Raw genomic sequence first — 15,653 nt, forward strand, 5'->3', positions numbered from 1 at the left:
CAAAACTGACTTGAACCGATCATAACTGTTCAGGCACCTGAACAAGTTTTTGTAGTAGTACTTAAAAGTACGCACAGTTTACGGCGGTGACAGTGCAGCTTTTATCAGAATGTTTTTCTGATATCAACTGTACCGCATCATCATATCTGGGAACATACATTTCTCAAAAACAAAAACACTCATCTGATGTATTCCAAAGAAAGCAATTTCGTTCCACATCAGTTGTTTTCCTGTTTTTTCTCCTTTTTCTCTTGCTCTCTCATTACCATTAATTGTTGCCTTGACTCTGTTCACTGCTGGGAGTTGTTAATTAGAGAGCATTTTGCGTAATTCTCTGCAAATAGTAGGTAGTTTGGAATTGTTGTTCAGATGGACATGGTGCTAAACAAGACTGGGGCACTTCAGACTAGCAAAAGACATTTCCCCTGCTTTTTATAGTACTCTCTAAAATAAATAGTAAATTACTAAATGGTAGGATGTTTGCTGCAGTTAAAATAATGCCCAGCCACCAAAATGAATACAAGGTTTTGCTCACTTATTGCCAATAATATATGTGTGTCTGTTCTTTACTCATTATATTCTGCATCCAAGCCTGCCAGCCTTCACACTTCATTTGCTGTGCAGAGATTTTTTTTCTGTTTAACCCTGTCCCTGTGTGTTTTTTTGTTTTGAAGTTTTAATGCTTCTAATTCCGGAGAACATAAAATAGTTGCCCAGTGAAGCCTGCTTTGGCAGTATAAACCCTTAACATAAACATAGCAGCCTTGCTCTCTTTTACAGGAAAGGTGACTGAGACACTACACAGTTTACTGTAGACATTTGGTTGGGCTTTTGTGACTTGGCCCAGAGTCCCATTAAATAATTCCTTTCTTTAATGGGAAGAGGAGCAGTTGGTTTCCGGTACGCCTGATGTCCAGGACTGCTCACCTCCAGCTTGTCTCAAATAGTAGCTAGATGAAAGCAATGAGATGGCACCAACTAGCTAAGTATTATTGTGGTTTCTTTTTTCCTGCAAATAATGTATAAAAACGTGTAGAAGGTTATTACTAGTGTATATTAAGGAGTGAATTAAAAAAAGAATTTTAGCACGTTCTGAAAGGAATGTCTTCTGATACAAAGGATTTGCTGCCTTTGCTGTAATTGAAAATCATGACACAAAGCATTCAAGGCCTGCTACCTTGCATGACTGTGTATGATTGTCTTTTAACTGTGAAACACATTACAGTTTTACAAATAAAGCTCATGACTCAAGTTTTCCAGCAGGACTTTTGTAGTGTTTAAGAAAAACAGCCACGGTCCTCATTATAAGCTTTTAACAGTGACATATGGAAACATTTAACATTAATTTAGCTAGGAAGTGAATTAACAGGCAGCATTCTGTCTGGAGAAACTATTCATCTACTACAGTCAGTTTTCAGCAGGTACTGAGTATCCAACAGAAAAAGACACAACGACTATGTCTTTAGTATACTGAGCATTTTTTGTCATTACAGATAACTCTAGTTTATTCATCTCTTGTTGTTTCTGTTTTTTTTTTTGCACTTGTAAAACTACGGTTATTTTGGCCATGCAGTAGTTAGTGCTGGTGTTGACTCACGTATTTTGAGTCCCGGGTTCGATTCCACCTTGGTGCGGTCTACGTGCAGTCAGCATGTCTTCCCCTTGGCTGTGTAGGTTTTATCCACCCAGGTGCTGCAGTTTTCTCCCCTTTCCAAAGACATGCTATCTAGATTGAGTGTGCCCAGCGGTGGACCGGCCTCGTGTCCAGGGTATGAACTGCCTTGTGCCCCTTGTCTGCTGGGCTAGGCAGTCCTGGGCTGAGCTGGTATTGAAAGTGTGTCTCTGAATATACATCTTGGATTACTTCTGTTGTAGGCGTAAGCTCTGTGCATATAGGGCCTTTATAAAACTGTTTGAAACAGTCCAGAGTTGAATTTTTCACTGTGCGTTTTTTGCTCGAGGCCTTCAAATTACCGCTGCCATGTGCGCTTCATCTGCTGCAGTGTACCTCCCCGGCACCCCCCCACCCATGAGGCACGATGGGAATTTTTGGTTGTTTCTTTTAATTTCTCCTGCAACAAAAAGGGCCTAAGGGTGATTCGTGGACAAGAATCCAGTCAGTTACAGCAACCGCCTTGAACATATGGCGTAGTGATACGTATCCCACACAGCTTTAGGCTCCCTTGCATTCCCGGAGATAGGTGTTGTATTACTGTACTCTTTGTGTTTTCTTTTTTCAGTCCAGCCTTCGGTCAGACATGCCGCTGGCCAGTCCTGGACCGGTGTCGTCTTCAGCGAAGCCTGGGACTCCGTTTTACTTCTCTGCTTCAAACCCCCGAAGACGGCCTCTGCAGGACTCCGCCCCTCTAGGTCAGTGGTCATTCGAGGGGGCTGACAGGCTGGCAGGTGACAGGAGGATCGAAAACACGCTGAATTCTGCCTCAACGTTCTCCATTTCTTTTTGGAGCTGGAAAACAGACAGACTAATAATAATAATAATAATAATTGCTTACACTTACATAGCGCTTTTCTGGACATTCCACTCAAAGTGCTTTACAGGTAATGGGGACTCCCCTCCACCACCACCAATGTGTATTATAATGTGTATAAGCTGTAGTGAATGGTGAATTAATTGATACGTATATAACGACTCTCGACTAAATTGTGACAAGTGAAACATCTCCTGGATTTATGACTCTGTCAGCCAGGAATTAACAAACAATAACCTTGCACATCCGTCAGATGTAGCATTAGTCATCTTTAATTAAAACAACCGTCCTTCTCGAATTTAAAAACCCTGTTTGGAAGTGCTCTCGCCAGCCTCCTCTGTTATTCTGAATGGTTTTCTTCTTCTTCTCTGTCATCAATTTGCTTGAACTGGTTGTTTTCGGTTTCTAGGCGCTTAGGAGATCTCTAGATAGAGCTGTACAGACATTGAAGGGCAGACACAGTGTAGATGCCCCAATACGGAGGCTTTTTGACAAGTTCAGAATGGTGCACAGAATTAAAGTACTGAAATTAGACTTCAGTATTCAGCTCTGTAACATGGTGGCTCTAATGTAACTGATGAAGATCAGCTGAAACATTGGTGTTAAACAGTCCAATGGGTTTTTTCCGATGGGAAAAATAAAGTAGAAAAGGGTAGCAGCAGGCATGTGCTGTTGTGGTGTTCCCAGTGTCTATCCGATCGTTTCTTCAGACCCACCCAGAAAGCTGTACACGGGTTTGTGCCGAAGGCTTCGTCTTGCTCACCTGTCTTTCATGCTTGCCTTCCTGAATGCTCTTTATCTCTCCGCAGATCCCCTACAAACAAAGAAAGTGAGGAAGGTCCCTCCTGGATTGCCTTCATCTGTGAGTTGAGGTTTACTTTCTCTGTCTGCTTGTGATAAATAGATCTGGGTCATGCCACACAGCCGAGGCTGTTGGTATCAGTGCCACAAACTAAACTCGGTTTTTGCTTTTCCTGTTCAATAACACTTTGGAAAACACTCGCGCGTGTCGCCTGTGCAGATAAAGGGCTGCTCCTCGTGCACTGCCCTTGATTCGATCATAAACGCTGTTGGTTTTTTACACACGGCAGTGAGTGATTTGTGAGCTGGCTGATACACTGTGGCCTCTTCGATACCTCTCTTGGGAGGAGAGCTGGGACAGCAACTGTCAAAGAAGATCTCCAGTACAGGTCTTTTGATGTTTAATTAGTCATTATGTTGCTGAACAGGAGGACAGACAGAGATTAATAGCTCTGAATCTTAGAAATTTACATTTGTAATAATCCCAGTGGAGCTGAAGACATTAAGATTCGGTGGAAGTGTGGAGCTCAGCTTGCTTTGCTAGGGCTGGGGTTATTAATATGCATATATCACTAAGTCAGATGTTCTTTGTGAAGCCCTGCTGGATTTTTAAAGCCTTTATTAAGCCATTCCTAACTTCAGCCCAGCACTAGAAAAAGCTTAAAAGCAACTAGTTTGTAGATCCCTCTTGCTTGAAAATGTATCCCCTGGGAATAAAGGGCTTTGATGAAAAAACGCTGGAAGGGAGTTTGCTAAGGGGAACAAAATCACTATTGGCTGTGATAATCTGGTACTCTTGCAGAGTTCTTCTTGCAGAATTAAATGTGCTTTATTCTTTAAAAGGAGTAAAACTGTTTAGAAACGAGTCTGGATTTGCAAACTTACATCACTGGGAGGGAGAGAGAGGAAATAGGAAGAATAAAACTGGCATAGCAAGGGAGAAGTGCAAGATTTTATTCCCCCCCAAAAAAAAACAACAAGCAAGTAAGGAAAGAGAGAGACGGGGAGATAGAGGGAGAGAATGAGAGCGAGCCTGGTTGCCGTGCGGGGTACATCTCTTTGTTGTGTAAATGGATGTAGGGCTTTTATTTGTCAGTACTTAACACATGGGCGCAGGTGCACTGGGATGAGTCATAACTCAAAGCAGTATAATGCTGAATGGAACAAAGTGCATTGGCAGCAGTGACGGAGGGAATCGGATGGGTTTTTTTTAATTCTCTTTTAAGTCTGGGTAAAGCAGAAGTGCATCTTGCAGGAATTTCTCCCCATCTCTCGGTCTCCCCCAGTAAAAAAAAAAAAAAAGCTGCAGACGTTGCGATCGGAAACGGGCAATGGCGCGGCTCTCCAGATGCAGATGAAGCGTTTCTCTTTGCCTGGGGCAGCTGTGCTCAGAACCTGCAGCCTACCTGGGAGCGGGATTGCAGCTGCAGGCACTCTTGAAAGCTTTTGCTTGCATAAGCACTTGGGCCCCACTAGAGGCTGAATAGCTGCTTGATAAACAAAATGAACACAATGCCTCCAATCATTATTCCCCAGGCCAGGAATATTTTTTTCCTGTAGCTAAAAATAGTTTGGTAATTTACATTTTAACAGTTGTACATTATGCAGTGGCGGATTTAAAGCTCGGTTATAGGTAGTTCCTGCCAGATTAACAAAACTATAAATGTGTAAAAAGGGGGACCCATAGTCTGCATTTCCTTATCTTGGAAATGTCGTTTTCACATGCATACGCCATTTTTTTCCAAGTTAATGTGTATGTATGAGCATTTTCCCCCCTCTAATTTTATTTTTTTTTACAAATGATAACTACATGAAGATGTACACGTGGGGGATAGGATTCTTTCTGGAGGCTTGATGTGGGAAAGAGGAAATCCGGGTTTTCTTTTCAGCCGTAGGATCTCTTGCTGTGGGGGGATTGCTGGCTGTTGCTCAGGCTGTGACAGGATAAAAAAATCAGACTGACGCGCGAGGAGCGGCCGTACTGGCAGCTTGAACCTGAGATATGGCCTTGATGATTGATGATCCTGCCTGCTCTGTAATATTGCATCTTGCCAGCGAGAGCTGGACGCCTGGGCACATGGGGAGAGCGATGGGGCTGCGGAGAGCTCACCCCACAGGTGTATCCAAACCACACCTCAAGGCAGACCAGTAGCTCTTGAAATCACCCGGAAAACGTCTGGCCTGCTCCCCAGTTCTCCCGCTTGGCACTTATTGTCGCTCTTTGAAGGCAGTCTTGACTAGTTTGTGGAAGTCTACATGATCTCCTGAACATGTGTTGATCAATGTCTCACTCTCAGGTAAAGGCATATGTTCGGAGTAATAAAATACTACAGTCAAGTGTCATTTTAAAAGATGCATTATTTCGGAGAAATGCAGGGGCTCCCCAGGTTATGTAACGCTCTACTGTACGTAAAACCTCAGTCAATTTTAAAAATCCGATCGTCGGAAATTATTACAGATATGCCGACATAAATGGGAACTACTCGCAGTAGCATGCAGCTTCCTTAAATAGCGCTTCCTTAAATAACTTCCACTAATATTCCATGAGCTATTTTTATTGCTGCCGAGTCTGTTAAATCCATGATTTTCATTTTATTGCAGATTACAGTGTACTCGTTACATTAAAAATGTGATCTTGTGAGCGTTGCAGTGCAAAGAATAGGACAGGATAGGAACTCAGTACTTTCCAAGAACAAAATAGCAAGGATGTACAATTAAAATCCGTCTTGTGGAATGTTTTCCTGAAAAGAGCTCCTTCTTAAGTTGGGAGCAGCCTGTACACGTTTTACTTAGCTGTACTTTTTGTTAATAACTTATGTGGCTGTTCGATTTGATGTCCACCCATTTCTGGAGTCCCGATGTTGTGTGTTTTGGCGCACAGAGACAACCACTGCAGCCTCGCAGGGTGAGCGAGGAGCGGGCACGGGCTCCCCGCCTGACAACACATTCGTCTGCAGACGTGGTCCCCGCTCCCCGCTGGTGTCCGAGGACAGCCCCTCCCCTCTCTCTCCACGGGCTGGCCAGCGCCCGGCTCGCGCCTGGGCGCCCAGTGACGCCGGGAGCCGACAGTGCCCAGCCCCACTAATCCCAGCCCTTCCCTGGGCGGCACTCTGCTAGCTGTGCCCGGTCTGCGCAGGGAATCCCAGTCGCGCACTCGTGACGAGAGCCAGCCTGAAACGTGAGCCGTCGGGGTCACAGGTCGCCAGCTCCTTCTTGCAGAAAAGCTGATTAGTGGTTCGGAGTTGGCCTTTCTAATAAAAATCCCACTGGGAGCTAAGATAGTGTCTGTACAAAACACAAACACATACAAAAATTGCAAATGAAAGGGGGGCCATTTGGCCCATCTATCTAGTGTTATTGTTAGTAGCTAATTTATCCATAACTCTCGTATAGCTATTTCTTGCAAGGAGACAGGGTTTCGGCTTCAGTATCCTGTCTGGGTAGCTTGTTCAACATTCCCATCACCCTCTGTGCCTTTGCATAAAAAAAAGATTCCCTCCTTTCTCGCACACCTACTAAGTTTTCATAGGCGCACAATATAAGCCTTCCCGAATTAACAAATCAGTTTCATTTTTTAAAAGAAACTGTGGGAAAGGCTGTACTTCTGAGGTTCTCTTTAGGTAATTAAGTTAAACATAAGAGACAGTGCCACCTAGAGGTCAGGGATAGTTAAAGGCTTGCCTTTGACCAAGGGTACTCCAGCTGGAGCCACTGCAGAATCCTGATTGCTTCATTAATTGACCCTGTTGCTGTGAATTCCTTATCTACCGAAGGATCAACTGGAATAATGACTTGCAGTGGAATTCCTGAAGACCTAGTTTTGCCCATCAGACCAGTAACTAATGCTTCCCAATATTTGCCTCCCAGCCATGCAAATACAGCCCAGGTTACCAGCTGCCTGCATCCATGCCACATCTGTATCTTGAATTGCCTAAGGGACATCATTTATTGTGCCCCTTTGAGCAAACAAATATATAGAAAAAAAATAGCTGGAAAAATTGGAACCTTTGGCTAGTAGTCTTTTCAAGCTTGCAGACTATAAAGCTCTCTGATGTCCTGTGATCAAAACGGAGTTTGGTTCTGTTTTCTAGATGTGCCCTTCGGTTAGACAGTAACACTCGTCTACTTTCACAGAAGAGCAGGAACACTACAGACTTTGCTGTATGGGAAGGTATTATGAGCTCTAGTGTTGGAGTGGCATTTGACAAGGGAAACCAGGACAGCTACAGCTCTTGGGGTCCTCAGGTGTGCTGTGCTGAAAGGTAGAGGTTTAAAGTAGCTTGTGTTGTGGGTGTGGCTTGGCTTGGCATAACTGCAGTGCTGGATGGGACTCGGACTGTATAAAACAAATATTCTGTTCCCCTTGAGGCAGCACGGCGTGCTGGAGCCCTGCCTGTGAATGACAAAAAGATTGTCGTTTGGGTTTGACGGATCATTCCAGCAACATTCCAGTTCAATTGAGAGAGAGTCACCCTGTGCAAAAAGAACTGGACAACACAAGGAGATGCTTGGTCTGCTATGAGCTTTCTTTTAACAGCTTGGGCATCCTACACTGTGAAGTATCTGCGCAGTGGGTTCTGAGATGTAAAAGTGGATGGACATTGTTAAAAAGCAAACATTGTTAAACAGTGGCCTTAGTTAAGCAGCTGTAGTTCATCAGGGTTTTGCCTATAGAGCCATCTACAGGCAGAGCACGGATATAAGGCGAGTAAATATTTCTCTTTTTTCTTTGAACTTCAGAATCTAATGCAAGGTCAGGAACTTGCTTAGAGCACCTCTTGTGAAGTGACATTCAGCAGTAGGAAACGCATAACAATACCTTTGTAGTTAAGTGTCAGGAGATGGAGTTTTGATGCAGTTCTTTCAAATAGACATTTCTCTTTGTTCGTAAAGATCTTCTCTTTCACTGAGCTTACAATTTGTACACTTGACAAGTTCTTCATTAAAAACACACACATACAAAATAACTTTGAAAATAAAGCACTGAGGTAATTCACAAGAGTCAAACACAAAGGTTCTTTAAAAAATAGATTAAAAATAGTAAAGAATAAAGTATTTCTATGCTATGTCTATGCACACCTTTAATTTTTGTACATGATTACATGTTTGTAATGAAAGCCCTGGAGATCAAGAATAATGTTTGCCATTTGTTTTGCTCTGGTTAAGGAATTTTTCTGGTTGTATTGGTTTGCTCTCATTACATTTAGATGGCTTGCAGTTTATCATTCATCCACAAGGGGGGGGTGCTGGGTCTCACTCATACCTGTCTGCAGTTTAATTGTCTTTTGAGCGGCAGATTAGATAGATGGCCTGTAATCCAGGCCCAAATGATCTTAAACAGAAATGTGTTCTCTGCAGAGTTAGATGTGTTTAGATTTGTTTGGGATTGAAATGCACACTTGTCAGGAACGGCTGAGATAACGGATTGGAAGTCTTGCACGGGAAAGCAAACAGCCAAGGGAAGCACAGTTTTTATCTTTAACATTCTCTTAGAGTGAAAGAAGAAATGAAACAGATGGGAACAATTATTAATGCTTTGCAATGCAATATGGTTATAAATGAAATGCTCGTCATAACTGTGGACTAGTAACAAATTGAAAACGTGGATACAAGCCTTTACTAGAGCAGAGGTTAATTTTAACAGGATATTGTTGGGGAAATATGATTTGATATTTTCTGTGTTCACGTATACAGATGATAACCACCAGACACATCAACTCTTGCTGCAAAGTATAGGGGGAGTTACTGAGTAGTGTGGTGAATAGCTGTCCAGCAAACACAAATCTGCCAAAGCTGCATCTAACTTTGTTTTGTGCATCTGTGACGTGTCGCTCGGACCTTCTAGGGCTTGCAGAGCCCAGCTCAGTGTCGGGGTGCAGAAGGGCCAGGGCAGAGCGACAAGGCAGGATGGCCCCCAGACCCTCCGTGCTGTGGCAGAGCTGTATTAGCGCGAGCAGGGGAGCAGGACTGGGTGGGTGGGGTGGTGGGGGGCTTTTCTGAAGCGCCTTATCCCCACCCAGGCCGAAGGTGCCCCAGCAGAAAGCAGAGCCTGCCACTGCTGTTGCAGCTGCACAGCTGTCCAGCTCCCTGCTGGTCCTCTCCGTGTAGAGCATTAATACCCCTGCCAGATGTGACAAACACGACATCCTCAAGACAAGAAAGAAATCATTTACTTTTCCATGTGTACTCCATGGACTAAAACATAGATCAGATAATGCAGTATTATACAGATAAAATTATATGGGCATCTCCAGCTCTGAAAACACTTCTTGTAGTTTGTTTACTTTTAAGAAAGTATTTAAAATGACTAAAAGGTGCCATCCAGTCAATGGTATCTTAAAGATATAAGGCATGAGATACAAAATCGAACTAAACTGGCCTTGTTGGTACTTAAGAGTCCAGTCTGGTCCGGGTGGGATCAAGCCTGGAGGTGTCACGTGCCAGTCCAAGATCACCAAGCAAGCCAGCCACCCCCTGACTGAGCTGGGATTAAGTCTGGAAGAAATGTAGGATGTATATATTTACACGGTAAACTATACAGACAGCTTTATAAATTGCCTATTACCTAATGCAAGGCTTCCCACTGCAAGTTTAAGGAGTTAGGAACTGGGTCAACACAGTATAACAGGTCAGAGTGAAAAAATGCTTTCAAAAGTCTGAAAAATCCTTAGCAGTTGGTTTATGGTGCTACGATTTGAGATTGACGATTGTACTTCTTTATACATTGATGTGCCTTGCGCACTGACCTGTTTAAATTGCTACTGTAATAGAGTATGTACAGTATATGTGTCATTTTTAACGTTTCACTTTTTAGGTAATGCCGCATGTGTGCAGTTTTAGAAGCCCCATTTCTGTGTTGTAACTCAGGACCCAGAGCAGTTGGATTTAAAGGCCGTAATTCGGACACAGCGTGAGAAAAGCTGATCGCTACGTTTCCAGCCTTCTTCCACTGTAAATTGAAAGGACAGTTGCATGGATTGCTAGGGGAAGTAGTTTCAGCAATTAAGAATGAGTAACCTCGACTCACGTGCGTGAGTTATCCGTCTTCTGGTCTCTAATGGAATTGACCTAGGTGGATTTGTGTTTTCGACACCCAGACGGACCTGGAAGGAAAGGCGACTGCTCAGATGTGATTACGAGTGAGGTGTGGGCGCGGTGGCCGATTTGGGGGACGTGTGTGTGTGTGTGTGTGTGTCCCACGGCGAGCACAGACAGCGTGCCGTTGTGCCAGGGTCCTAGGTAGGTCACAGGCGGGACAGACTTGAGCTCCCCGGTGTACGTGGGTCCAGTGTATCTCTCCACGCTGACGGCATGTCTGTCTCAACTAAAGTTTTTTTTTTTAAAAAAAAAAAAAGCTCCATCTCCAGCTGACTCACTTTGTCAGACTGAGCCACGGATTAACCCTTCACGTGTCGCCCGGGAAACTGGAACAAACAACTGCTTTGACCCGGGCACTGTGAGAAGAGTGGAATCCATTCTGAATGTAACAGGATTCTCTCGGCTGGCCAGGGAGAATAATACAGTGCAGCTGTGACAGTTTGTAATGTAGTTTAACAGATTTTGTTAAACGGAGTTGGGGGAGGGCAGTATGAGTATTATGTAAGTTTTGCTAAAGAAAAACGTCACAGTCCCACACTAAGAGTACGGTTTTGTTTTGTGATTGGGTTGTAACCTCATTCATATCTTAAACCCGCATCTGCCAAACCATTTCTTTGATTTTTTTGTGGAACCTTATTTTTTTTGTTTTCTCCTTCGTATTGTCTCGGAGAACGTTGTATTTCGACTTTATTTGGTCTTTAAACAATTTTTTTTACACCAATTTTTCGTTATAGCTTCACGTCAAATGAAACGTATCCAATTTTAAAACAGTACCAGCATGTCCTCAAGTGCTTTGGAAACCAGAAAGCACTCGGAAAAGTCAGCAATATAAAAAAAAACACACAACAAAAAAAGCATCTTTTTCTATATGGGCTCAGGAACAATGCTTTCATCTTTTCATAACAATAAAACTATTCAAGCCCTTCATCTGCTTTGGAGAAATTGCATTTATTCCTAAATGCCCTCGCCGTAAACAGTAAGAGCTATGCATCATTGCAATTGGATTTTAATCTCTTGCTACACTAATGTCAATAGAACCCAGACTGTCAAAAGAGATTCTGCATCTTGCTAGTTGAAGAAGACAAAAGCTTTAGCAGAGAGGTTTAGGGAAAGACATTACTTATTGCAAATAAGTTTTTTTTATTTTTTTTCCTCCTCCCCCTTGGTCTCTGAGGGCTGAAATAAGCCTTTGTGGCTCGGGGAGAAAGAGGAAGTGGCGTGTCAATGTGCTGCCTGGCGTTTCAATGGCCTGACGTAACACCTCGGCCTGCTGCAGCTGCTGCTTGTTTTAAAGAACTTTTTGTTGATAGCCAAGACTTAGTGCTGTTTATTAGCGCTTCAAGCGCACACCACAGCCTGAATACGTTCCCCCCTCCGCAATATCGGACTCCAGTTAGCACTGAAATATCAGTAAATATCACTGTTGGCCTGTTTCCGAAGGTCACAGGTATTGTCTGGTCGGCTGGGGCTCTGGGGTTTTCAAGTTCAACATTTGCTCTTGTTAAATGTTACAGGGCAGCCGCGCATCTTCGCCGTTTTACCACGTTGCTGCCCACAACTGAATAAAGAAAATTGAATAAAATTGTGAAAGGAGGGTTTCACACGTGTTAAAATCCTGCCCCCCCCCCCCCCCCCCATTGTCCAGAGTCCAATTACTGATTACTGATTGGGAAATTTCTGGAGTTTGGGAGCAACTTAAAACCAAGCCAGATGGCGTAGGCGCTGGAGGTGCATCAGCCCCGGTCTCGTACTGCCACGAGCGCTCTAATTTAATTAAGACAAAAACAAAAGATTAACCAGCTCAGGATTAAGCCATGTGTTTATTGCTCTGCAGCTTTTAGTGGGTTTAGATAAAGCTAATAAATAATAGCATGCTCATTAATTAATATGATTTTAGTTAAAGCTTCACATTTTCCAGAAAATCTTTTTTTTTGCTTTGAAATCCACCCCGTGAGCCGTTGTCGTCCCAACAACCCCCCCCCACAACTCCCCCCCTTCTCTCTTTGCATCAGCACTTATACAGCTTAAGAGAAAACCTTGGAGATCAACCCCCTCCCCCCTCCACTGCTGCCTGGAATGGTTCAGCCCTAATTTGCATAAGTTCCTTCTGAGTAGATCCATGTGTGGAGGGACAGTACTGAAGGAATTAGTCCTTTTTCTGCGGGTTGGATGTATGTCTGGGATAAAAAGGTAGTGTGCTGTTGCTGTACTCTGAGACTGTATAATTGCTAAACCCAACATGTACTGCGCTTACCCTGTGCCTGGAGTGGGTAGCAACTCCTTAATGTATTACTACAATGGCAAAACGGTAAGTGCACTTCTTTTCCTATGTGTGTGTGAGACAGAGAGGACAGGTTTTCACACTGGTCCGCAGGTTTGAAAGAGCAGAACAATACTGCTGTCATTGGGTGCTGTGTTTAGTGAGTTTTCTGCCTAGTTTGATTTTTTTATGTTTTGTTTTTTTGAGGCTTGGCTATGACTGTTTTATCTCAGCATTACACCTACAATATTTGCCAGGTATAGCTGTTGTATGCATCAGCGTTTCCAATTAAAATGGAAAACTTTAGCAGTGTTATAAGTATTTGTGAGCTTTTGTCCTGAACTTTGTGGAAGAGTGTTTTCTTTTAAATATTTAATATTTCAGCTCACAGTTTTTCAGGATTTCTGTTTGAAGACCTGATTAAAGTGTCACAGTCTGTGAAAACATGTTGCCGATGGATTAATGAATGAAATGTGATTTGAAAAATAGTCTTGTGGGTTTTCTCTCCTTTTTTTCTAGATTCCCCTGTGATTTCTTTCTAACTTGAAAAATAGCTACAGAGTGAAATACCTTTTTCTTGTTCTTCTTTATAGAGTTTAACTTGTTTAAATTATATAGGTCTGATAGACTGAAAATAGAGTTCTTGTAACTTTGGATTTATTTTTATTGGCAAGTTCGTGCAGCAGGGAGAGAAAGATGAAAGCCTTTTTTAGTTAGCTGAAATAATAACAAGTACAAGTCTGGGAATGATTAGGGGAAACAGTCAGACTGTTAAGGTTAGACTTTCCTGTTTGCAGTTTGAGGTCCAAGCACTAGCTTTGCTGTTATTCCATCTGTTTCTAATCAAATCAGCATTCTTGACCCTATGGGGAGCCTGATCTGATTCCTAGCCATTTCAGTAATAGTCTCTTTGATATCGTGCTGTTCTGAAAACTTTATTTTGTGCCTTGCCTGGTGTGTGCGTTTGTATGGAGTGATGCCAAAAGATGGTTAGTTTTGTGAAGGATTCTGTCACAGGTGTAAGTAATAGAAGTAAGGTGCTACATCAGTGAGACTTTAGATGTGCAGTCATGTTGAACAAAGTAAGAAAAACATTACAGCCTGTTGGTATCTTTAGCTCCCCGCGGAGCATATGCTGGGTGATTAAAAGAAAAAGAAGTCTGTGTTGTCACAAATATGCTAAAGGAACAGGTCCTGCATTGTACTTTCTGTGTCGGAAGAACCACTGCGTGATGCCATTTTAATATTTAATAAGTTTGCATTTTATCTGTGAATCTTAAACACCATTAAAGCATCTACCAAGGCGATAAATTAGTGTGTGGTACTCTGTTCTTTGGTCACTGTTCTTTGTTCCAAAAGGTGTTTTTCTAAAATGTCAAAAGGCTCCCCCTGTCAAAGGAATATTATCCACCTGCTAGATTTTAAAATGTAAATTTATTAGGCTGCAGAAATAAATTTAGAAGTAGACTAACTTGTTTAGTAGTCCTTCTCAAAACGCAAGTGTTATACTTTTTTATGTACTTCTGTCCATGCGAGAATTTTCCAGCAAAAAAATACTGAAGGCAATATGACTTCCATCTATCCTTACTTCTTCCCTTCCGCATGCCCCATCACAACATTTCCCTTTGTTCTTGCACCACAAAAGAAACTCTTTGATCTTTTTTATATTAAGTATTTCCAGGCTTGTATTGTGCAGGAAGAAGAAGAAAATTGATAGCATGTGGTCATAACGGGTCAAAAGTGAACTTTATGATTCAGAACAGTTGGTAAATAACAAATAAATCATTGATTGCCAGAGACTGAGAATCAAATGACGCATTTAATGTTCATTTATATATTATTATTCCTTACAGCTTTAAAGTTTATGGACACTCATATGTGCAGGTCTACGAACTTTGTGTAGTTTTATAGCAAGTCATTTGGCTCACGTTGCTGTTGTCTCCTTGGTTTCTGAAGTATTTTTCCTTTGTCCTCTCCACGTTTGCTTAGATAAATACCCAGATGTTGAAGAAACTCGCATATTTCAGTGGATTGGAAGGGCAGGGTATATATTTATCTAAGGTGTTGGCCTTTCCTGTTCAGTATCCCTGAATAAAAGGGGGAATTTTAATGAATAAAGTTATTGAAGGAAAAACTTCAGTAACATTACTCTTGGAATGATAAAACCCAATATTTGTATTTCCACCAACCTTGGGATTTCATTTTGAAATTAAATATCACATGTTCCAAAACCAGGTTTCGTTTTTAAAATAACCAGTTTCGTAAATCTGGGTAACTTTCACATTGTTTACACTCGCAGTCCAGTCTGCGACAGAAGTTAGGATTGTGTTTAGAGCCAGATCATGTTCTAAAAGAAAGAAAATGCAAACGTATTGCATTTTTCTCTTCGATAAAAAACACATTTTTCTAACCAGCCTCACTGTTAACAAGTGATAACAGTAGGCCAGTAGTGTACTTTAAACTTAAAATTTCACCCCTTTTCAAGATGCCAGTCACAGAACTGAAAAGCTAACAAGTCTTATCAGGAAGAGACGGAATTGAAAAGCGAACGACTCTTGTGTTTAGGCTGCGTGCCTTCTGTCTTTATAATTGTTACTTTTTTCTTGAAGAAAAGAAGAAACCCTTAGGCAAAGTATGATTCAAACTAATGGCTTGTAGGAACATGATATTTTTTTGTCACTTACAAACCAATTGCTTTGAGGTATTCTGGTTGAGCTTTTGTTTTGCAGTACTCTTTTTTTTTTCAGATTTCCTCCAGAATGAAGGCGTGCTGATGGTTTCATGGTTTTCTCTTGTGCCGTGTTCTCACTGCTGTAATGTTTATATCAAATACAGGTGTCTCAGGGAAAGGAGGTTGGGATGTGGTAGAAGAAAACATTTGCAATATCCAGCAGATCCTGATAAATGACTCCCATTTGCTGTTGTCCTCCTTGTTTTGGTCTCATTAGTTACCTCTTGGCTGATGGGCATGTCCGTTAAGAATAAAAAAATTAGTAGTAAAACAT

The 15,653-nt window shown here is 42.2% G+C and overlaps 1 protein-coding gene across 5 annotated transcripts in view; it reads left to right on the forward strand.

Moving 5' to 3' along the window:
- The window catches only part of tcf12 (transcription factor 12), a 119,342-nt gene that overhangs the window by 70,632 nt on the left and 33,057 nt on the right, over nucleotides 1-15,653 (forward strand). For all 5 annotated transcript variants that reach the window (XM_069190530.1, XM_015343202.2, XM_015343205.2 and 2 more), the window contains 2 exons: nucleotides 2,241-2,370; nucleotides 3,299-3,351. In XM_069190530.1, coding sequence (XP_069046631.1) covers nucleotides 2,241-2,370; nucleotides 3,299-3,351 — 183 coding nt within the window. The remainder of the gene's footprint in view (nucleotides 1-2,240; nucleotides 2,371-3,298; nucleotides 3,352-15,653) is intronic.

The sequence above is a fragment of the Lepisosteus oculatus genome, chromosome 5, assembly GCF_040954835.1.
Source record: "Lepisosteus oculatus isolate fLepOcu1 chromosome 5, fLepOcu1.hap2, whole genome shotgun sequence".
Lineage (NCBI taxonomy): Eukaryota > Metazoa > Chordata > Actinopteri > Semionotiformes > Lepisosteidae > Lepisosteus > Lepisosteus oculatus.